Below are 23,694 nucleotides of genomic sequence, written 5' to 3' on the forward strand. Positions count from 1 at the left end.
CCAGGCTGGAGTGCAATGGCGCAATCTCGGCTCACCGCAACCTCCGCGTCCTGGGTTCAGGCAATTCTCCTGCCTCAGCCTCCTGAGTAGCTGGGATTACAGGCATGTGCCACCATGCCCAGCTGATTTTTTGTATTTTTAGTAGAGACGGGGTTTCACCATGTTGACCAGGATGGTCTCGATCTCTTGACCTCGTGATCCACCCGCCTCGGCCTCCCAAAGTGCTGGGATTACAGGCGTGAGCCACCGCGCCCAGCCTTTTTTTTCCTTTTTTGAGACGGTCTCACTGTCACGTAGGCTGGAGTACAGTGGCATAGACCTCGGCTCACTGCAGCCTCGACCATCTGGGTTCAGGTGATCCTCCCACCTCAGCCTCCTGAGTAGCTAGGACTACCAGGTTCACAAACACCAAGCCTACTGTTTTTTTTTCTATTTTTTGTAGGGACGGGGTTTCGCCCTGTTGCCTTGGCTGGTTTTGAACTCCTGGGCTCAAGTGATCTGCTAGCCTTGGCCTCCCAGAGTGCTGAGATTACAGGCCCACCACACTGGCTGTGAATCTAGCTCTTTCACTTAGCATACTGCATTTATAATGCAGCCATGTTGCTGAATGTATCAGCAGTCCCTTTTTATTATCAAGTAGTCTAAAATCTACTGGAGTCCTGGTATAACAGAAGATAACCTCAACTGTTTCTTCAAAGCAAAGCTAACTAGAATATCAGCAAGTGGAAAATTACTCACAATTAGATTTTAATTTTAACCGAAGGTGATACAATTCTTGAGTTTTCTGTTCTAGAGTTTGCCGCAGAAGATTCTGGTACTCTCTCTCTTTTTGAACTAGGTGTTCCAAAAGTCTGGTTTAAAAAAAAAAAAGCCATTATCCAGAGAGCATTCAACATCATTCAATTTAACTCAGGCATCTGCTGTGCATACATTAGACGCTGAAAAAGTGCAAAATGGGCCAAGTCTAAGAGTCAGCCTCGAGAGGGAAACGTGTTTCTGCAGGTTCTGTGAGTCAGACTCCAGTCTGCAGAGGGGAGCATCACGTTTTTCTCCCCTTGACAACAAAGGCCAGTGCTCACAGTTTGGGTTTATTTTTGCAGTGGACTCCATGTGTCCTCCTCACTCACCCTAAGCTCATCTGCTGAGATCCTAACCCCCAAGGTATGGGATGAGGAGGTGCAGGTTTGAGAGGTGAGAGGAGTACCCTTCTGAAAGGAGACCCCAGACACTCCCTCATCCCGTCCACCACGTGAGGACACAGAGCGAGAAAATGGCCATCTGGGAACGGGGAGCCAGGCCCTCACTGGCCACAGAATCTGCCGGTGCCTCGATCTTGGACTTCGAGTCTCCAGAACTGTGAGAAACACATTTCTGTTGTTTACAAGCTGCCTGGTCTCTGGTATTTTGTTGCAGCAGTCTGAACGCACTCAGGCAGTTTTGTCTCAAAATATACCATGAACCAAAAGATACTGATGATGATCAGTAGAACTCAGCCAGAAGAATGACATTATTATTCAAACCTAAGTTAGATAAGGCAGCCGAAACTAGAATAGAATGGCAAGGTTCTTTCCTCCTCACATGGGGACTAAACCAAGGCCACAGAAGCTCCTCTTTTTTTGGTTTTTGTTTGAGACGGAGTCTTCCTGGGTGGCCCAGGCTGGAGTGCAGTGGCACCACCTCAGCTCACTGGCTCCACCTCCTGGGCTCAAGCGATTCTTCTGCCTCAGCCTCCCAAGGAGCTGGGACTATAGGCACGTTCCACCACCACAACCAGCTAATTTTGTATTTATAGTAGAGACGAGGTTTCATCATGTTGGCCAGGCTGGTCTCAAACTCCTGACCTCAGGTGATCCACCTGTCTCGGCCTCCCAAAGTGCTGGGATTACAGGCATGAGCCACTGCACCGGGTCTTTTTTGTTTTTGTTTTTTTTAAGATTGAGTCTTGCTGCAGCTCTTGGCTTACTTCAACCTCCGCCTCCTGGGTTCAAGTGATTTTCCTGCCTTAAGCTCCTGAGTAGCTAGGACTAGAGGTGCCTGCCACCACAGCAGGCAAATTTTTTTGTTTTTTTAGTAGAGATGGGGTTTCACCATGTTAGGCTTGTCTTGAATTCCTGACCTCAAGTGATCCACCTGCCTTGGCCTCTCCAAGTGCTGGGGTTACAGGCATGAGCCACCACACCCAGCAGCCCCTAGCTTCTCATATAACAGCTGGGGCAGGACAGGGACAGTGAGAGAGAGGACAAAGGCTCCTGCCAACATCCACCAAGCACTTCCTACCCAGAATCCAGGACTGTGCCAAACACTGCATGAATTCAATCACTGACGCCTTACGGCACTTCTAGGAAGCACCAGTTGTTCTAAACCCCCATTTTGAGGCCGAGATAACTGAGGCAGAGCAGTTAAGTAACACCCAGAGTCCACAGGCTAGGCTCTTGCCATAGGACCCCCTCCTGACACCCAGTCTTGCTCATGGCTCTCCGGGATCTTAGGCACAGTTGTGCCTCAAACTTCCGAGTCCCCACATGCCAGCTTGGGGACAGCATGCCTTGGGGGAGAGGGCTGGCACACTGGAGCCATGTCTAGCTTTTCTTGGGGCTTAGACAACAGTGCCCCCAAATGGCCTCAGCAGCAGCAGGTTTCCCCTGACCACCTCCTGCCTCCCTGTCTCAGTCCCATTCTCCCCTAGGCGCCATAAAAACTAGAATCCCCCTTCCCCAAAGTGGGGCATAGAAACCAGAACTTCTTCCCAAGGCCAGGCAAAACCCCTAAAAATATGACTCTAACTTTCCCTCTGCCTTTCTGTGTAAAAATTGGTCACAAATTCTTCAGGTCAGGCGTGGTGGCTCATGCCTATAATCCCAACACTTTGGGAGGTCGAGGCAGGTGGATCACCTGAGGTCAGGAGTTTGGGACCACCCTGGCCAACATGGCAAAACTCCTACTCCACTAAAAATAAAAATTTAGCCAGGCATGGTGGTGCTTGCCTGTAATCCTAGCTACTGGGGAGGCTGAGGCAGGAGAATCGCTCAAACCCAGGAGGCGGATGTTGCAGTGAGCTGACATTGCACCACTGTTCCAGCCTGGGCGACAGAGCCAGCCTCCATTCCAAAAAAATAAAAAAAAAAGTTCTTCAACCTACTTTGTTTGACTATAGGTCATAAGATCCCCATTCCAGAGGGTCCTGCCCCACATCCAGGAGAAAGGAATGCTGCTCAGAGAGGCCGAGAAGGATCTAGACAGACAGGCCTTGCTGGGCTTCCCCACTCAGTCTATCAGCCTTCGATCAGGCCCGTTTTATCCCTGTTTCTCCACAGCTCTCCATACTTTGTTAAGCCTAAGCATAAAAATGGACAATTTCCCCTGGATCTTTGGGTCTTCATGCTGAAGTTTCCCGTGTATACATGTTAAATACATTTGCATGCCTTTTCTCTAATCAGCCTCGTGCAGGCGGTTTTCAGCAAACCTCCAGGGGCCAATGGCCTTGGCTCTCACACTTTTGTTGTTTACTCACATACCTGATACACAGAATTTGTTTCTTAACTGTGTGTTCCTTTAATATGATCCATATTATGGTGAACTTGGGAATATAGAACTAAGCTTTACTGAACTTACTGAAACTCCATCTCTACTAAAACTAGAAAATGTAGCTGGGCGTGGTGGCAGGCGCCTGTGGTCCCAGGTACTCAGGAGGCTGAGGCAGGAGAATCCCTTGTACCTGGGAGGTGGGAGTTGCAGTGAACCAAGATCGTGCCACTGCACTCCAGCCTGGCAACAGAGGAAAAACTCCATCTCAAAAAAAAAAAAAGAAGAAGAAATTACTGAATGACTGATGACTGAAGGTAATTACTGAGGTTGCCATGAGAAGTCACTGCATGGCAGTGATGCGAACACAGGAACTCATGGGTTATTTGGTGGCAAAGTTGGGTGGGGAGAGAACACTTCCACCCTAGCGCAACAGTGAAGAGGAGACACTGGCGCTCAGCAAACTGAAGTCCTCTCCCAGCCCTCCCCTGCCTGCCTTCATTTTGGTCTCTGTAGGAGTCCTCCTTCTGTGTTAGTGAAGGAGACAGCTCAAGCTCTTGCCTGTATCCAGCAGGAAAGGCTCTCAGTACTGTCATTCATCAGGACAGACACATCATCCTGTCCAAGAGGTGCCATCTTTCTTCAGCTCTGCTCAACTGCCCCAGAGCCAAGGCACTTCATAACACAGTGATATGGTTTGGGTGTCCCCACCCAAATCTCATCTTGAATTGTAGTCCCCATAATACCCTCACGTTGTGGGAGGGACCCAGTGGGAGATAAATGAATCATGAGGGTGGTTCCCCCACAGTGCTCTCATGGTGGTGAATAAGTCTCAAGAGATCTGATGGTTTTATAAAGGGAAGCCTCTTTCGCCTGGCTCTCATTCTCTCATCTGCTGCCCTGTAAGACGTGCCTTTCACAGTGATTGTGATGCCTCCCCAGCCATGAGGAACTGTAAGTCCATTAAACCTCTTTTTCTTATAAATTCCCCAGTTTCACATTTGTCTTTATCAGCAGCATGAAAACAGACTAATACACACAAGGATAGGTACCCTATGCAGGAATGTGCAGTTCACATCAACGCCATTCACAGACTCGCCACTGTCTAACCAGTGAGACTGGAAAATAACACGATGGCTATCAACAGTGGAGAGGAATAACCTTCAAACCCACATATAATCAATTTATGACTTTGGTGATGATAAATCTTATTGGGCGACCCAGCAACCCCATTACTGGATTTATACCCAAAGGAATATAAATTGTTCTATTATAAAGATACATGCACATGTATGTTCATGCATGTATCTTTATAATAGAGTGATTTATATTTATATTACACTATTCACAATAGTGAAAACATGGAACCATCCTAAAAGTCCATCACTGATAGACTAGGTAAAGAAAATGTGGTACATGCACACCATGAAATACTATGTAGCCATAAAAAAGGAACAAGATCATGTCCTTTGCAGGGACATGGTTGAGCTGGAGGCCATTATCCTTAGCAAACTAACACAGGAACAGAAAACCAAACACCACATGTTCTCACTTAGAGGGAGCTAAATGATGAGAACTCATGGACACACAGAGGGGATCAGTACACACTGGGGCCTATCAGAGGGTGGGAGGAGGGAGAGGATCAGGAAAAATAACTAATGGGTACTGAACTTAATAACTGGGTGACGAAACAGTCTGTACAACAAACCCCCATGACACACGTTTACCTGTTTACCAAATCTGCACTTGTACCCCTGAACTGAAAAGTTAAAAATTTACAGGGAAAAAATATTAAAGAAATACTAGGTATTATTACCAACTTTAATATCTGTTATATTTTTAAAAGTTTCAAAATGTTGTCACCTCTACCATTTAACTAAAACTCTGGGTCTTTTAAAAAAGAAATGATTAGATGATCTGTCTAAGATTAAACTTGAGCGATCCCTGACAGCATAAACAACTTTTCATCCAAAATATGTAGCTGGCCCCTTGTCTGCCAGTGCAACAGTCATCAGCATTACTCGCCCATGATCACACAGCAACGAAGTGTCATTTGGACTGAGTACCGACTTGTTTGCTTTAACTATGGATTACTTTAAAAAACCCAATCATGTTGCTGATTATGTGATTCCCAAGAGCAAACGGGAATAATTTTACTCATTTCACAAATTATTGATTGATTGATTGATTGGCAGAGTTTCACTCTTGTTGCCCAGGCTGGAGTGCAATGGCACGACCTCGGCCCACTTTAACCTCCGCCTCCTGGGTTCAAGCAGTTCTACTGCCTCAGGCTCCCAAGTAGCTGAGATTACAGGTGTGTCCCACCATGCCTGGCTAATTTTGTAGTTTAAATAGAGAGGGGGTTTCACCATGTTGGTCAGACTGGTCTCAAATTCCTGACCTTAAGTGATCCACTCGTGTTGGCCTCTCAAAGTGCTGGGATTACAGGTGTGAGCCACCACACCCGGCCACTTCACAAATATTTATTAAGCACCCACTATGCCTGGAAGTGAACAAAACAGACCAGTGCACTAGAGGAATATGATGGTGATGCCACAGTTCCCCGGTTAGAGTAGTCCTCTAATGCCCGTCTAGGGATTGTGACAAACCACATGGAAGAGATGACAACAGGACGAGCTTCCTTGGGGTTGAGGTTATGGGATGTGCATCCACTGACGAAGTGCTACCCAACCCCCAAAGCCCACTACTTCTGCACCTGTGAGACCACATAACATGCCAGGGGCCCTGTCTTGGTGAAAAGAGACAGAGAATTCAGAGATGCTGCTGCCTTTAGTATGGGTAATTTCTGTGTGGCCTGGGGCAAGGTACTACACCTCTCTGATTCTGATTTAAAAAAAAAAAAAAAAAGGTATTCCTCTAGTCCCTCAATTGAGGCTGAGAATGCGCGCTTACCCAGTTCACAGATGATGAAGCTGCGTTTTCCTAAGAGCTGGGTGACACACTCAACAACCAAACCGATTAATCAGCATCTTGGTGGCTCAGGCCACTGTCCCAGCCCCTGCTTGCAGTGGAGGGCCCGGAAGCTCCTCACCTGTTGGTCTCCTGCCTGAGCTCACCCAGCTGGAGGCTCAGGTGCTGCTGGTGAGGCTGGGGCTCCTGGCCAGGTCCGGCCACTGGGGGATAGCCCTCGTCTGCTTCATCTGTGTCCTTATCTACCCCTTCGGCCTCAGAGGCAGGCTCAAAGTGCGCTCGGAGCTCTGCGAATCATACAAGACGTGACCATGATGAGCAAACCAGCATGTCTACACGGTCAACAGGGACTGGGGTCGCAAATGCCCTTGGACAGCAAACCGGGCTGTTAGGAAGCTGGCCTGGCCTGTGCCATGCTCCATCAGGGGACTACTGACTTTACAAACAGAGGAGACCATTCCATTTGGTTTTCTGCAGCGTATAAGCTGATCACGCTTTCCAGAGGAAGAAACAGAGGCTTACGGATGTGAAGTTGGCCAAGGCCAGTATTCAAAAGGTATAACCAGGCCTGGTGCAGTGGCTCACACCTGTAATCCCAGCACTTTGGGAGGCCGAGGTGGGTGGGTCACTTGAGGTCAGGAGTTCAAGACCAGCCTGGCCAACATGGTGAAACCTCATCTCTACTAAAAAATAGATACAAAAATTAGCCAGGCATGATAGTGTGTGCCCCTGTAATCCCAGCTACTCAGGAGGCTGATACATGAGAATCACTTGAACCCAAGAGGCGGAGGTTGCGGTGAGCCGAGACCGAGCCACTGCACTCTAGCCTAGGGGACAGAGCAAGGCTCCGTCTCAAAAAAAAAAAAAAAAAAAAAAAAGGTACAACCAGGCCACCCAAGCCTGTGCCATGTTACTACAGAAGGTGTCTGCTTGGAGTGGGAGAGGAAGTAAGCACTGAGGTTTCCCAAGCCTCTCCTGCAGCGGAGCCTGGGCTACACAGTGCACTCAGGAGGGCGGGCCGGAGCCGGTCAGCAAGGGGCTGAAGGAAAGGGAGAAACAGTGATGGCAACAGAATGGGCTATAAAGCCTCCCTTAGCAGGAAGAAGTAGCCAGAGAAAGAGAATCAACTTTGGTAACATTTCAAAAAGGAAATATACAAAAACCAAAGGTTTTTTTTTTGTTTTGTTTTTTTTTTTAGACAGAGTCTTACTCTTGTCACCCAGGCTGTGGAGTGACATGATCTCAGCTCACTACAACCTCTGCCTCCTGGGTTCAAGTGATTCTCACGCATCAGCCTCCTGAGTAGCTGAGACTGCAGGGGAGGCATTCCTGAGGGCACGCTGAGGTGGATACCAGGGGACTGGAGGATTGTTCCCCTCTGGCCCCATGCTCCCTTTTTATTTAACTTATTCATTCATTCATTCATTTATCATGCTCCCTTTTTATTTTATTTTTATTTATTTAATTGAGATGGAGTCTCACTCTGTTGCCCAGGCTACAGAGTGCAGTGGCACGGTCTTGGCTCACTGCAACCTCCACCACCTGGGTTCAAGCAATTCTCCCCACTCAGCCTCTCTAGTAGCTGGGACTACAGGCGTGTGCCACCGTACCCAGCTAAATTTTTGGCATTTTTAGTGGAGATGGGGTTTTACCATGTTGGCCAGGCTGGTCTTGAACTCCTGACCTCAGGTGATCCACCTGCCTCAGCCTCCCAAAATGTTGGGATTACAGGCATGAGCTACTGCACCCAGCGCCATGCTCCCTTTTGAGATCATGAGTTTAGTTTATGTGCAGTCACCTTCATTATGCTTCGGGGACACATAAATACAGCAACATGAGATACTTTCAGAATCACAGAATCGGCCCCGAAGGGGTCTATGACAGCATGCATTTAATTGCAAGGAAGTAGATAACCAAGATGGAAAAGAGAAAAGCAACAATTGTTACATGAAGAGGATGTCTTACCTTTTCACGGCCTAAAGCTGCCCTGAACCACAAAGGGGGCGCTCACCTGGGATGAGAATGGTAACTGCAGCCTGCACCGCTCGGCGGATGATGTTGTCCATTGCAAACATCCAGTGGGGCCTAATTAAGTGGTTCCTCAAGATTTTATTTACCTAAAAAAAAAAAATCACAAAAATCCAGATTTCCAGTGCATCGCACGGAGAATCATGGCAACCTATACTCATCCTCCTGGGGGCCGAATGCAGTCGGCCCGCTCACACAGATGCCATTTCCTGGACTTCATCATTTAGGAGGAGCTGCTGAAGCTCGGGATTCAGGTGTACACAGTTAAGAGATGGGGGCTATGGGAGGAGACGATAACTGAATTCCATGATCTGGTGTGTTCCCTAGGGCCGGATGGAGCACTTACGGCATCCTGAAATCCGAACAGCACCAGGTGAATCTGACTGATGGACGAGCTGTCAAAGTCCAGGTCCACCTTGAGCTTTGATATCGTGGTCGCCATCACCCGGTGCTCCGGGGAGCGGATGAAGTCCCTCAGGATGCCAATGATTTGCTTGATGTGGCCAACTGAGAGATGCAGCTCTTCGGAACTCTGACCACACACACAAATCATTTCCATTGAGTCAGTCGGAGAGAGAGAGCAAGAACTCAGAACATACTGTAGGAAACGAGATAGTCCATCTGCTAAGGAGCTTGTGGAAGCCCCGGGTGAGAAGGGGTCTCTGTCTATTCCAGAAATTCCCTCCATAACCTTCCTGTCAGGGTTCTGGCCCCTTCTTCCTGGTGGGAACACAGCTAAGCCCTTCGGTGAATGGCTTCCTGTTTAACCCCTTTTAAGAGCCCCCATCAAGGACACAGACATAGTTCAGAGCAGAGCAGTGGCCTCTTCCTAAAAGGCCCTTTTCCATCCAAAATAAGGGAGGGGGTCTGGTCGTGGTGGCCCACACCTGTAATCCCAGCACTTTGGGAGGTCTAGGCAGGTGGATCAGCTGAGGTCAGGAGTTAGAGAGCAGCCTGGCCAACATGGTGAAATCCCGTCTTTACAAAAAATACAAAAATTAGCTGGCGTGGTGGTGGGCACCTTGTAATCCCAGCTACTCAGAGGGCTGAGGCAGGAGAATCACTTGAACCTGGGAGGAGGTGGAGGTTGCAGTGAGCCAAGGTCACACCACTGCACTCCAGCCTGGGGGACAGAGTGAGACTGTCTCAAAAATAATAATAAGAAGATAAAGGGTTGGGCACAGTGGCTCACACCTGTAATCTCAGCACTTTGGGAGGCTGAGGTGGTCAGATCACGAGGTCAGGAGTTAGAGACCAGCCTGGCCAACATGGTGAAACCCCATCTCTACTAAAAATACAAAAAAAATAGCCGGGCGTGGTGGTACATGCCTATCATCCCAGCTACTCGGGAGGCTAAGGCAGGAGAATTGCTTGAACCCAGGAAGTGGAGGTTGCAGTGAGCCGAGATCATGCCACTGCACTGCAGCCTGGGCAACAGAGCGAGACTCTGTCTTGGGGAAAAAAAAGATAAACTGAAAGAAGGGAGGGGGACCGGTTTGCCAGTCCTGTGCCCTAATTCAAACTCACTTGTTTTCAGCCATAACCACTTTCCCTCAGGTGGCTGGCTGTTCTCCCAGCTTCTGAGGGCAGCCCTAACATGTCCCACAGATGGGGATTAACTCCAGGACTCAAAACCCCATCAGGAGAGAGGCCCGAGAAGGTGCTTCGGGCTTTCTGCTGCCATCTGGCTGGTGTTCCACCAGGGGGCAGCACCGCCCCACCAACGCCTGGAATCACCGCAGTGTCTGCAAATTCATGTTTCGGCAGAGCGTTTTTTCTTTGTATTTTCTTTTGTTTTGTTGGGGAAGGGAAGGACGTTGGGGAGACATTCACGGTGATCGCTGTAACTATGCAGATGTTCCAGGGCGGCAGGAGCCACGGTCCCTGTCTGGACCTGTCTGGGACTGGGACCTGGGCAGAGGGAGCGGGAGGAACCAGTGGCCTCCCTCTGGCAGGTACCTGGGCCACGCACTCCTGCAGGTTGGAAGCCACCTGGTTCTGCTCCTCCCAGAGGATTTTGTACAGGATGGCGCGGCGCTCACTGTCCTTGCGTAGCAGGAAGAGGCCCTGGTCCCTGTCCTCTGGGGATGAGGCCAAGCCCCGGTCTTCCAAGGCTGAGCTCTCATCTGGAACACTGTGGACAAACACATGTGACAATTGCTGTGCATTCCAGAGCGCTGTCCCTGGGAGTATATCATGTTAGGATGCCCTGGAGGAGGGGCTGAGAGGTAACTGCGACGCGCTCTCTGTGCTCAAGAAGATGAAATTGCCAGAAGGACATGGACACGGAGTGCTAGGTCAACCCCCATAGCACTGGCCTTGACGGGGGAGAGCAGAGGGAGGGGGAGGCAGGGTAAAGGAACCTCCCAGGAGAGGGGGAGGAGGTAGGGGGCTGGCGCAGGAGGAGAGGTGAGGGAAGGTAAGGGGGACAGGGTAAGGAGGAAGACAGGCAGAAAAAGGAGGATGGGAGGAGGAGGGGGCCGGAAGATGAAGGGACAGAGGGTCGAGGGGAGGTGAGGGGGAGAGGTGAGGGGAGAGAGAAGGTGAAGTGCTGAGGGAGAGGGGAGAGAGAAGGGGAGAAGGGAGAGAAGGGAGGAGAAGTGGGGGAGGGTACGCATGTGGAATGAAAGGACAGGGAGGGCCAGGAAGGGACAGCAGGTGAACAGAGTGCCCTCCCTGCTGGGATGGGGCCACCAGGCCACCCTACTGCCCTGCAAAAGGGAAGCAAAACCTCTCAGTGGCCATCTGGCAAGGATCAGGGGGGTGCCCCATGGCAGAAGACTGCCAGCACCTTCTCGGGGGCCCGCAGCAGAGGGACAGGACGTGGGCATACCTGAGAAGGTGACCAAGGTGAGGCCTGGGCGCCCGGGTCCTCTCAAAGAGCGCATCGGGATGGGCCTCGGAGTCCGGGGAGACGGAGCCGTGCTCGCTGCTGCTGGTGGCCATGGGCTCCCCCTCTGTGGGCAGGGCCAGAATGACACCCCGCGGACCCTCTGTAGGGGACAGCCAGACACAGAACAGGGAGGCTCAGAGAGGGGCAGGGTGAGGCGGAGCCCCGGGAGCCCCTCAAGCCCAGGTGAACCACGCAGGCTCCCAGGATCCTGCGGAAATGAGGGTCGGGTGGGGACAGGCCCCAGGTGCTGCATTTCTACTCAGGTGTCTGCAGTCGGGGGAGGTGGTGGGGGGAGGTGGGGTCCCTCATGGAGCAAGCTGCTGGGCCGCTCTGTGGCAACTTCTGACCCTGATCCGTACCAGGGAAAAGAGGACAAACAGCCTCTTTCTCAGGGGCCACTCTACGTCACTGCCACTTAGAACTGACTGCCCCAGAAGGTGTCACTGGGCTTTGATGGCCTGCAGGACGGCCACCCCCGGCAAACCATCCTTTCATCAAGGTCAGGGCTGGCACAGGATGACAGGCCAGGCTGCAAAAGCGAAGGCCCAGGCTCTGCACATGGGGAAGACCCGAAACCCCAGCTCTTCCCTCCCCTCTCCTCCCAATCCGGAGGAGCCGCTTCCAGCAGAGGGCAGTCCAGCCGCCCAGACTCCCTGGGCCTCGGCCAGGAGATCCTCGTGCACTGATAGGTCGGACTGTGACAACCTTCAAGCCTACTGCACAGTCCCCATCACTCTTCACAAAAACAGGCATGACGTGGGCGGCCCAGCACTCTGGACAGCCAGAACTCTCCCTCCTGAGCAGCAGAGAAGCCCGGGTCCCAGTGTTCACCCGGCTTGTCCAGGGAGGCCTCACCTGAGGGCTTGAAGGCAATTCGGTTTTTCTTGCCCTTGTTCACCTGTCTTAAGAACCCCTCTCTGAGTAGCTCAGCAGTGGTGGCACGTTTGTGGGGGTCAGGCTCGAAACAGGATAAAATGAAGGCTCGGGCTTCAGCTGAAAGGGCTTCTGGAATCTCAGGGTGGATCTTAAACATGCCCACCTGCATTGAAGGGAGAGGTGACCGGCTTGCCAGTGAGGCCTCTTGTGAACTCAGGGAACCACGGCTCAGTCCAAAGCTCCCGCACACCTGGCATCCCCAGAGGGGCATGACCCACACCCCTTTGCGATGTCACGTTCCTGCTCCTCCCACCCTGAGGTGGATTCCATTTCCCCCTCCCGGGCATCTTGTGACTTGACTTTGACCAACAGATTGTGGCAGAAGTGAGACGGTGAGAGTTTCAGAGCCTGGGCCTCTAGAGGTCTTACAGCCCCGCTAGTCCCCCTTACAGCCCCGAGACCACCATGCAGAGAGGAAGCCCAGGAGACACCACCCGTGGAGAGGATGCCCAGCCATCCCAGCTGGAATCCAGCCCTCAGGTCACCCTGCTCTGGCCAAACCACCACTGGCTACAACCATGTGAGTCAGCCCAGGCGACACCCACAGAAGAGCCAACAGTCAGCTCGCAGAAGTGTGAGAAAAACTCATCATTTTGACTGGACACAGTGGCTCACGCCTGTAATCCCAGCACATGAGGAGGCCGAGGCGGGCGGATCACGAGGTCAAGAGATTGAGACTATCCTGGTCAACATGGTGAAACCCTGTCTCTATTAAAAATACAAAAAATTAGCCAGGCATGGTGGTATGCGCCTGTAGTCCCAGCTACTTGGGAGGCTGAGACAGGAGAATCGCTTGAACCTGGGAGGCGCAGGTTGCAGGGAGCTGAGATCATGCCACTGCACTCCAGCCTGGGCAACAGAACGAGACTCTGTATCAAAAACAAAACAAAACAAAAACAAAAAAAACCTCATCGTTTTAAGCTTCTGAGGTTTCAGGATGGTTTGGTACATAGCAAAAGAGAACTGAGATAGGACTTGGGCCACAGCCTGGGGCGGGATGTCCTCTAAGGATACTCAAAGGCATCTGTTACCTGTTCCCTGACGCACAAGGTCCCCAAGAGATGCCTTTAACACCTCTCACTCCCTCTGCATCCACAGCCCAGATTCCCAGCCTCCAGCTCAAAACCACATGCAGACAAAGCCTTGAGGCTGCCAACGTAACTAATGGCTCTCTGTCCCTGTGACCTGCGGGGAGCAAGAGTTGGTTCTGAGCTGTCACATCTCCAGGTGACAGGGGCATGCTTCCATGACATACGTAGCCCCCTCCTGCATAACTGTCCCCGTCAGGGTGGACCTCTCAACTTTTTAGAACTTGTCACCTTCAGTTTCACAGTCCACCCTGTGTCCTTTCCCAGCCCACCCAACAAACCAGGCGTGGAAGCTGCTCTGTCCTCCAGACCCACGCCCATTCCCAGTTCCTCAGCGCTCCTGGGGGCTGGCTTGGCCTCCAGGAGCCCTGCCGAGTGAGCTCAGGGTGCTGCAGAGAGCAGGGGGCAGGGCCTCCCAACTTCATGTCCCCAAGGCCCTCGACCTGGCGGCCACGGCCATGTGCTGTTTCAACGCACTGCTCCTCCTGGCCAGGCTGCACAGCTCAGGGGTTAGAGATTGGAAGAAAACTGAATGCTGGGTGAAACCCCACTGACAGCTCTGCAATGCAGGGCACCTGACAGGTGGCTCCCATCACCTGAGCGGTGGGGAGGTAAGCTGGCAGTGCCCACAGGAACTCGGGGTACAAAGACCAACATCCAGGCAAGAACATCGGGAGGAAAGGGTGGCCTCTCCCCTGGCCTCCAGAAAGAAGACAGCAAATGTGGGCAGCACACCGACACCTGGCTGGGACGTCCTCTTTAAGGGCACTTGGCTGTTACCCAAAAGCTCCTCGTATTGCTCTCCCAGGGCCACTGTGACAAAATCCCCCAAACTGGGTGGCTGAAACAGCAGGCGCTTATTGTCTCACAGTCCTGGAGGATGGAAGTCCAAGAGCCAGGTGTTGGCAGGACCGACGACTCCTGACACATGTAGGGAATGCCCCTTTGCCTCTTCCAGCTTCTCGTGGGCCGCAGGAGGTCTCTGGCGCTCCTTGGCTCCTAGATGCACCCTCACTCCTCTGCCTGCCCGAGGCATTTCCCTGGGAATTGCAATTTGTCTTCTCTCTGAGCATGTGTGTCCAAATCCCCACCCCCACCCACCAAGTTTTTGAGACAGGGTCTCCCTTGGCTGTCCAGCCTGGAGTGCAGTAGCATGGTAAGAGCTCACTGCAGCCTCCAACTCCTGGGCTCAAGGGATCCTCCCCCCTCAGCTTCCTGAGTAGCTGCTACCACAGATGTGTGCTCCACCACATGGGCTAATTTTTTTTTATCTTTTGTAGACACAGGGGTCTTGCTATGTTGCCCCAGGCAACCTTGAACTCCTGGCCTCAAATGATCCTGCCTTGGCCTCCCAAAGTGCTGGGATCATAGGGGTGAGCCACCGCACCTGACTCAAGTATTTCCCCCCTTTTTAAAGACACCAGGCTGGTCCGAGTGCAGCGGCGTTTGCAGCTAGCTGATGGCCACCAGGTACAGATTCCTTTGTTCTTTCTCCATTCCCACTGTTTCACTTGACTAGTTAAAAAAAAAAAAAGAAAATTAAAACAAGAACAAAAAGTATAAAGACACCAGTCATACTGGATAAGGGGCCACTTTCCAGACCCCATTTTCATTTGATTTTCTCTGTAAAAACCTTATTTCCAAAGAAGGCCACACTCTGAGGTACTGGGGGTTAGGACTTTCATGTGTCATTTTTGGGTGACACAAGATAAATCTGTAACAGTCCCTTCGGGGGAAAGAGAGTTTCCTTTGTTTCAGACACTGCTCAGAAGTTTCTTGAAATTTTTCTAAAGGAGTCTAGGATCCTGGAAACAAATAACACAGGGGCCTTTACTTACTTAATACCTTTCTCATTGGCAATGCAAAGTGACTTCACAGCCATCCAAAAATGTCAATGTATTTTCAAAGCCTTTGTACAGGCTGGGCGCGGTGGCTCTTGCCTGTTATCCCAGCAGTTCAGGAGGCCAAGGAAGGTGGATCACTGGAGGCCAGGAGTTCAAGACCAGCCTGGCCAACATAGTGAAACCCTGTCTCTAATACAAATACAAAATTGCCAGGCATGGTGGCACATGTCTATAATCCAGGCTACTCGGGAGGCTGAGGCAGAAGTGCTTGAACCCGGGAGCAGAGGCTGCAGTAAGCCAAGATCACACCACTGCACTCTAGCCTGGTAGACAGAGCAAGACTCTGTCTCAAAAAACAAACAAAAAAAACAAACAAAAAAAAAACCCAAAAGCCTTTGCACCATGAATTAGCTAAACAAAAACAAGGGAGCAGGGAGCGGCTCATGCCCTGCGCATGAATGGAGCCAGTCACAGCCTTCAGCTCTCTCCCTAGTCTCCCCAGAAGTCAGCAGCGGCTCAGAAAGCAGCCACCCGTGGCTCTCGGGGGGGCCTCATGGTTTTCTCACCACCAGCACTGTTTATTCCAAGGCTGCCATGGAAGCTGTGGGTCAGATCTACAACAGCCCCAGCAGGGTCCACCGCAGATGGTCAAAGTGCTAAGGAATGCCGTAGTTGTCTTCCAGCCCAGGCGCTCAGCATCCTCTTGCAATTGCAGGTATCGGAAGACTCTTGTCGACTTGAGGTCTTGGCCTTGGCGCTGAACCCAAGCAGCTGATAGGAGGGTGAGAAGCTCTGAGAACCTTCCACAGGTGTCTGGCCGGGCTGGAGAGAGCAGCCAAGGCACCCAAGCATGCAGCACGGTATGTGCTGCCCTCACCTCAAGCATGCAGTAGAAACCCGCACTCACACCTCCAAGTTCCTTCTGCCCAAGAGGCCAAGCAGGGAGCCCAGCACAGACAGAGGCCATGAAGATGTTACGTTTGGTAGAAACACCAGGAAGAGGCCGCTGGAATCACATTCTATCAGGGCCATGTCCACGCACTGTGGCCCCATCATCCATAAGCAATGGCCATTTGGCCTTTTGTGACCCTGCTCTCTCAGGGCAAGCAAAAATGCTCCATGGAAGGTCAGTGCTGGTAACAGCATCCTAGGGCTAGAGCCCTGATTAGTCCATTCTCATGCTGCTATGAAGAAATACCCAAGACTGGGTAATTTATAAAGAGGCTTAATTGACTCAGTTCCATGTGGCTAGGGAGGCCTCAGGAAATTTACAACCATGGCAGAAGACCCCTCTTCACAGGGCGGCAGGAGGGACAATGAGAGCCAGCGAAGGGGGAGGCCCCTTATAAAACCATCAGATCTCATGAGAACCCACTATCACAAGAACAGGATGGGGGAAATCCCCCCCATGATTCAATTATCCCCACCTGGTCCCTCCCAGGGACCAGGGGAATTATGGGAACTACAATTCAAGATAAGATTTGGGTGGGGACACAACCAAACCATATCAAGCCCCTTAAATGTTTCTAAGTATACACGAAGCCAGAAGCCGCACACCCAACCTTGGTACACAGGGCTGTCCTGCCATCAGCTTCCCGTGAGGTCACAAAGAAGGACATCCCTTTCCACAATCTCAGCTGCTCAGCAGTAAAACCCCCACCCGCAATGGTCAAGATTTACCATACTATGCTGGCCCCAGCACATGGGCTGCCCTTCCTATTAGCTCCAGGAGGGGTGCTGGACTGATAATGGATATATTTACCTGATAGCCAAACTCCCACCTCTTCAGAAGCCAGTCAGAAACCTGTCCCCCAAAGACACAGATTCCACATGGCTTTGAGCCCTACCCACTGTAAGAGCGAACGCCAAGGGAAACTAAGGGGCTAGATTCTCCCTGTTGAAAATAAGGGGAAAGGCCCCCCGCCTCAACCTCACCCTGCCCAGCTTTCTTAGAGCCTTGACTTTAGAGAACTTACAACTGAAAGGTTCTTTCTCTGAGATACATGTGAATCTTTTTAACAGCTAAATAAGCCTCTGCCAGAAATGTCTTTCTCAAGGACCTGGAAGCCATCTCTTTGAAATGTAATCATCAAAGAAGGTAGGACCTCTATCTCCTAGCTTCCTTTTTCTTTTTTTTAAACTTGTCATCTTTTATTAATTTTTTCATAACTCTGCTCTCCCCAGAAATAGGAAGGTAGGTTTCTAACTTTGGCGGTAGCTTCACTCCAAAACTACCTACTGTCTTAAAGATGTAAGAAGTTTATTTTTTCCTTTTTTGAGGCGGAGTCTTGCTCTGTCACCCAGGCTGGAGTGCAATGGCGCGATCTCAGCTCACTGCAACCTCCACCTCCCAGGTTCAAGCAATTCTCCTGTTTCAGCCTCCCAAGTAGCTGGGATTACAGGCACACGCCACCACATGTGGCTGATTTTTGTTTTTTTTATTAGAGAAGGGGTTTTGCTATGTTGCCCAGGATGGTCAACAAACCCCTGACCTCAGGTGATCCACCTGCCTCGGGCTCCCAAATTGCTGGGATTACGGGCATGAGCCACTATACCCAGCCTATTTTTTCCTTTGGATGAAGCCAAACCATGAAGACAAATGGTCACCCAATCACAGGTGAATCTAAGATGAGCTTCATGTGACCAATGGTGCTGCCAAGTTGTCTTACTTGAGGACTAGTTATGGTTTCTCTTGAGAACACAGATGTCACAGGTTGTGTCTGCTCGGCTCTATCAAAGGGTGAGGCTGCTTTCCGTCTTTGCAGTGTCAGTGGATTGCCTGTGATACATCTTGCATTCTGGTTTAATGCTTATTCAGTAATAAAACTGTTTCCTTCTCTCCCATCTTTGCGGAGAGGTTTTCTGGATTGGGAGGAGACTTTTTAATTCGACTTCCCAGCCAACCCCACCCTCAATGACGAAGCACGACTTACTTTGAACATGGCTGCCTGTGGCTCACCGAGCTCATGGAACGGAGGCTTGCTGGTGGCCATCTCGATGATGGTGCAGCCCAGGGACCAGATATCAGCCGGGGCACCATACCCACGAGGCCCCTGATCAATGATCTCCGGTGCCATGTACTGCAGGGTGCCTATTTGGAAAACAAACAAACAGACTGTGGGTACCTGTACTGCTTAGAAACTAAGTGGTCCATAGTCCCAGCTGCTCGGGAGGCTGAGGCAGGAGGATCACTTGAGCCCAGGTGTTAGAGACCAGCCTGGGCAATACAGCAATACCTTGTCTCAAAAACTAAACAAAACAAAAACCCACCACTAACTGTGAAATGAATGGCCTCATGAATGGCAGATGGAGTCTTGTCCCATGCATAAATAATATGGTTGCTTCTTTTTTTTTTTTTTTTGAGAGCCTCACTCTGTTGCCCAGTCTGGAGTATCGTGGGGTGATCTTGGCTCACTGCAACCTCTGCCTCCTGGGTTCACGTGATTCTCCTGCCACAGCCACCCAGGTAGTTGGGATTATAGGCACACACCACCATACCTGGCTAATTTTTGTATTTTTAGTAGAGATGGGGTTTCACCATGTTGGCCAGGCTGGTCTCGAACTCCTGACCTCAGGTGATATGCCTGCCTCAGCCTTCCAAAGTGCTGGGATTACAAGCGTGAGCTACCATGCCCGGCCCGGTTCTACCTTTCTTTGACCAGAGACATACAACGCGCCTTCCTTTACTACTAATCACATGAGAGAAGACTGCCTGGTCCCTCAAAGCACAAATGGCGCAATTCTGTAAGCACGTGTTAGTACATGCCAAATACAGGAACGCCAGAATGCGAGAAACACGGCCTGATGGTAAGGAGCTGCCTAGTGGAGGACACGGAGTGCTGGCGGCGGTGGCAGTAATGGCGAACTGTGGTAGGCACTAGGACAGAGAAATAACAGAAGGCTATGAGATCATTAATAAACAGGGCTTGACTCTGCCTGGTTCAGGTCAGGGAAATCTAGGGCTCTGTCCATTTGGGTCTCTGAGGAATAAATGCCAAGACGAGGGGAGACATACAAGAGATTTATTGGAGAGAAGGTCGCTGAGGGACAACGCGGGAGGGAGCTGGGCAGGTAGGGCCAGTTGCAGACCACACAGCAGGCCAACACCTGGGAGTGGAGAGGAAGGCAGATTCAGACAGGGAGAATCTCAGATGGCAGAGCAGACCAGAGAGGGCTTCAGCCAGGCCGCTGGGGAATCTGCAGCCCAGAGTTGTCCACTGGAAGAGTCCCACCTAGGTTCCAGCACCCCCGCCAGGCTCAGGCCTTGGTGGGGAGCAGCCTGGGTAAAGCGTGACTTTGCTGGGTTGGGACCTGGGGCTGTCAGGGAAGCAGGGTCCTGCTGTGAAGGCTGGAGAGCTGGACAAAGAGGACCACGGTGTGAGATAGACAGTGTGTCCGGGACGAGCGGTGTCTGACACAGGGCAGGGTGTGGGAAGAGTTAAGGAGGCAACGGCAAGGCACAGGCCCAGTGGCAAGCTGCGTGGGCCCAGGGCTCTGGCTTTGGACGTGCTCCTGTGGGTCATGAGCTACCAGAGGTGTGCCACGGGAAGGGGGCAATCAGCTGTGGAGGCAGGAAGTTGAAGGGTCATTGAGAGCAGACAGCATGCAGGGAGGGCAGTCAAGGGCTCTGCAGAGAAAATCCTTTGTTTTCCTTGAAACAGTCTGCGCAAAGGGGACACGTGTGGAAGTGACAGCAGATACTGAGGGCTGGCAAAGAGGTTTAGAAGAAGACAGCAAAGTCAGAGATGATCTTGGCCACGCATGAACAGAACACTGACACCCAGAGAAACTCAAAGGCCTATTTCAGGATCACACAACCAAAGGTTTCCCGAGTTTTAATCAATGAAAGCAGGGCCAGGCGTGGTGGCTCACGCCTGTAATTCCAGCACTTTGGGAGGCCAAGGTAGGTGGATCACTTGAGGTCAGAAGTTCAAGACCAGCCTGGCCAACATGGTGAAACCCTGTTGCTACTAAAAATACAAAATTAGCCAGGCTTGGTGGTGGGTGCTTGTAATCCCAGCTACTCGGGAGGCTGAGACAGGAGAATCGCTTGAACCTGGGAAGCACAGGTTATAGTAAGCTGAGATCATGCCACTGTACTCCAGCCTGGGTGACAGAGCAAGCCTCCATCTCAAAAACAAAAACAAAATCATAATAAAGCAAAGGGCACACTGGCTAAAAAGAAAGTTTGGAGAAGCTACCTACTACGCCCCTCTCTGGAAGATGCAATGTCTTAATAGCATTCTTCCCATGACCATTTGAAAGACTCTAGGGGCAGCTGTGATGGACAGAATGTGCGGCGATGATGGCAACATTCTGTTCTGTGTGGTTCAATGTGGCAGTCACTACGCTCATATATTTGACTGTTGGGGCCTTGAAATGTGGCTAGCGAGACTGAAGAAATCCATTTTCAAGTTTTAATTTTATGCAATTCCAAATGACTTAAATATAAGTTTCAATATGAATCGGGTTGTATCAGTGAGCACAACAGATCGGTGCGGCACAAATGATGACTTTGGTCCCCAGAGCTGATGCCCTGGCGGGGAAGTGTTCAGTGAGTTGCAGAGTTGGGCAACATGGCGGCGCATTACACTTGACGCCCTGTTAGGAAATCCCAGAGCCCCAGGAAGGGAACGTCCGGTGACACAATATCCCCTATGGGCTCTTGCTGCTGTGAGTAACAGAGGGAGAGGTCCTGGCAGGGAATGTGCCTTCTAACGAATCCATAATTGAGGAAGGATCTGACACCGTGCTGCTTATGAAGCGATCCGCTCTCAGCTCTGCTCTGCGATACTGAGTCTGGGGCTCTGCTTCGCCTGCAGCTCCCCATTAGGGCTCTGCAACCAGGTGGCGCTAAAGGGAACCCCTGGAAGGATGGGGGAGGGAGCCGAGACCTGCTAGGTACTTGCTGTGGCCCTAAGCTTCGAGCTGGACCCTCCGTTGGCCCCAGTCTCCAGCTCTGTGTCACCTCATACTTCCAGAACCAGCCTCATCCTGCCCCTCAGAGGTACTTACTCCAGCCTGGTGACACTTCCTCTCAACAACTTCTAATCCCACCCTCCCATCTGCCCCCAAGCCCCAGGGGTATGAGATTCCTGACACCTCAGGGCCTCCCTTTCTGCCTTTTTGGTTTTCAATACCCAGAAAACAGTTATTTCTGTTTAATTCTCTCTGTGGAAATAAGTGGGGTTATTTTTGTTTTTCTGCCCAAACTCTAATATAATCACTCAATTTATTTCTTCAAAGAGCAAGAGAATATATTTAGAGATGTATCCAGCAGTAGAAAAAAACGCTAAACCAAATGTCAATGGCTAATTGGCCCCAGTCAAATAGATGTCCGTCCTGGTACAGTTATTTCTTAATTGAAGCCTACTTAGTCTGCTTAATTTTAAATTTGGAGATTTTGCACAGCAAAGGAAACAGCAAAGTGAAGAGACAACACAGAGAATGGGAGAAAATATTTGCAAACTGCCCCTCTGCCCAGGGACTAATAACCAGAATATGTAAGGAGCTTAAACAGCTCTACAAGAAAAAAGTCTAATAATTTGATCAAAAATGGGCAAATGCATAGACATTTTGAGAAATGCATAGACATTTCTCAAAAGAAGACATACAAATGGCAACAGGCATACGAAAGGGTACTCAACATCACCAATCATCAGAGAAATGCAAATCAAAACCACAAGGAGATAGCATCTCACGCAGTGAAAACAGCTGACACCCAACAGACAGGCAAGAGCAAACGTCGGCGAGGACGTGGAGAAAAGGGAACACTTGCACACTGTTGGCGAGAATGTAAATTAGTGTAATCACGATGGAGAACAGTTTGGAGGTTCCTCCAAAAACTCAAAACAGAGTTGTCATAGGATCTGGCAATCCCACTCCTAGATATATGCCCAAAAGAAAGGAAATCAGGATATCCAAGAGATATCTATACTCCCATGTTTGCTGTGGCACTGTTTACAACAGCTGAGATTTGGAGGCAATCTAAGTGTCCATCAACAGATGAATGGATAAAGAAAATGTGCTACATATACACAATGGAGTAGTATTTAGTCATCAAAAAGGATGAGATTCTGTCATCTGCAACAACATGGATGGAACTGGAGATGATTACGTTAAGTGAAATAAGCCAGGCATAGAAAGAGAAACATTGCATGTTCTCACTTTTTTGTGGGAGCTAAAAATCAAAACAATTGTACTCAGGGACACAGAGAGTAGGCGGATGGTGACCAGAGGCTGGGAAGGGCAGTGGGGGCTGGGGTAAGGTGGGGATGGTTAGTGGGTACAAAAAAAAAAAAGAAAAAGAATGAATAAGATCTAGTATTTGATAGCACAACAGGGTGACTATAGTCAATACGTTTTGGCTGGGCCTGGTGGCTCATGCCTGTAATCCCAGCACTTTGGGAGGCCAAGGCAGGGGGATCACTTGAGCCCAGGAGTTTGAGACCAGCCTAGGCAACAGAGGGAGGCCCCCTCTCTACTAAAAAAGTACAAAAAATTAACCAGGTCTGGTGGTGTGCACCTGTAGTCCCAGATACTTGGGAGGCTGAGGTGGGAGGATCACCTTAGCCCAGGAAGTGAGGCTGCAGTGAACCGAGATCTTGCCACCGTACTCCAGCTTGGGTGGATGGGAGACTTTGTCTCAAAAAAAAAAAAAGGTATGTTAAAAAAATGAAAAGAGCATAACTGGATTGTTTGTAACACAAAGGATAAATGCCTGAGGTAATGAATGCCTAATTTACCCTGATGCGATTATTACATACTGCACGCCCGTATCAAAATAGTCTATATTCCATAAACATACACTTAATATGTACCCACAAAAGTTAAAAATAAATTTGCAGATTTCTTTATATGGAGCCATGGTGAATGTCTTTCTAAAGGAAAGGAGTCAATAATAATATTCATATTATTTATTGCTGTTTAAGGAATGATCCCCCAAATCTATCGGCTCAAACAACAAATAGGTCTTACACAGTTTCTATGGGTTGAAACCCAGGAGCAACTGGCTAGCTGGCTGGACCTGGCTCAGGGTCTCCCAGGAAGTTACAGTCCAGATGTCAGCTGGGGCTACAGTCATCTGAAGGCTGGACTGGGGCTGGAGGATCATTTTCCAAGCTCACTCACTAAGGATGGAGCTAGTGGGAGGCTTCAGTTTTTCACCACATGGGATCCTCCATAGGACTGGCTTGAGGCATGGCATCCCTCAGAGAGAGTGATCCAACAGAATGGGAGACAATATTCGCAAACTACCCCTCTGCCAAGGGACTAATCCCTTGGTAGAAAGAGGAATGGCACACTGCCTTTTATGACCTAGCCTCCAGGTCACACACCATCAGTCCTACTTCTTCCTAATCATTAGAAGCAAGTTGCTAAGTACAGTCCACATTCGAAGGGAGGGAACCAAGCAACGGTGTGACTAACAGGGGTAGGGATCATTGGGGGTCAT

General features: G+C 50.4%; 1 protein-coding gene across 1 annotated transcript in view; it reads right to left on the reverse strand.

Annotated features, from left to right (window-relative positions):
* The window catches only part of MAP3K15 (mitogen-activated protein kinase kinase kinase 15), a 148,551-nt gene that overhangs the window by 2,255 nt on the left and 122,602 nt on the right, over positions 1-23,694 (reverse strand). The window contains exons 19-26 of the mRNA XM_032286043.1: positions 18,176-18,333; positions 12,230-12,413; positions 11,315-11,474; positions 10,441-10,615; positions 8,828-9,013; positions 8,465-8,570; positions 6,575-6,740; positions 739-851 (exon numbers count right to left, since the gene is read on the reverse strand). Of these exons, the coding sequence (XP_032141934.1) occupies positions 739-851; positions 6,575-6,740; positions 8,465-8,570; positions 8,828-9,013; positions 10,441-10,615; positions 11,315-11,474; positions 12,230-12,413; positions 18,176-18,333 (1,248 nt within the window). The remainder of the gene's footprint in view (positions 1-738; positions 852-6,574; positions 6,741-8,464; positions 8,571-8,827; positions 9,014-10,440; positions 10,616-11,314; positions 11,475-12,229; positions 12,414-18,175; positions 18,334-23,694) is intronic.

This window comes from Sapajus apella, unplaced genomic scaffold (assembly GCF_009761245.1).
Source record: "Sapajus apella isolate SASKATOON/1434 unplaced genomic scaffold, GSC_monkey_1.0 scaffold17, whole genome shotgun sequence".
Taxonomy (NCBI): domain Eukaryota; kingdom Metazoa; phylum Chordata; class Mammalia; order Primates; family Cebidae; genus Sapajus; species Sapajus apella.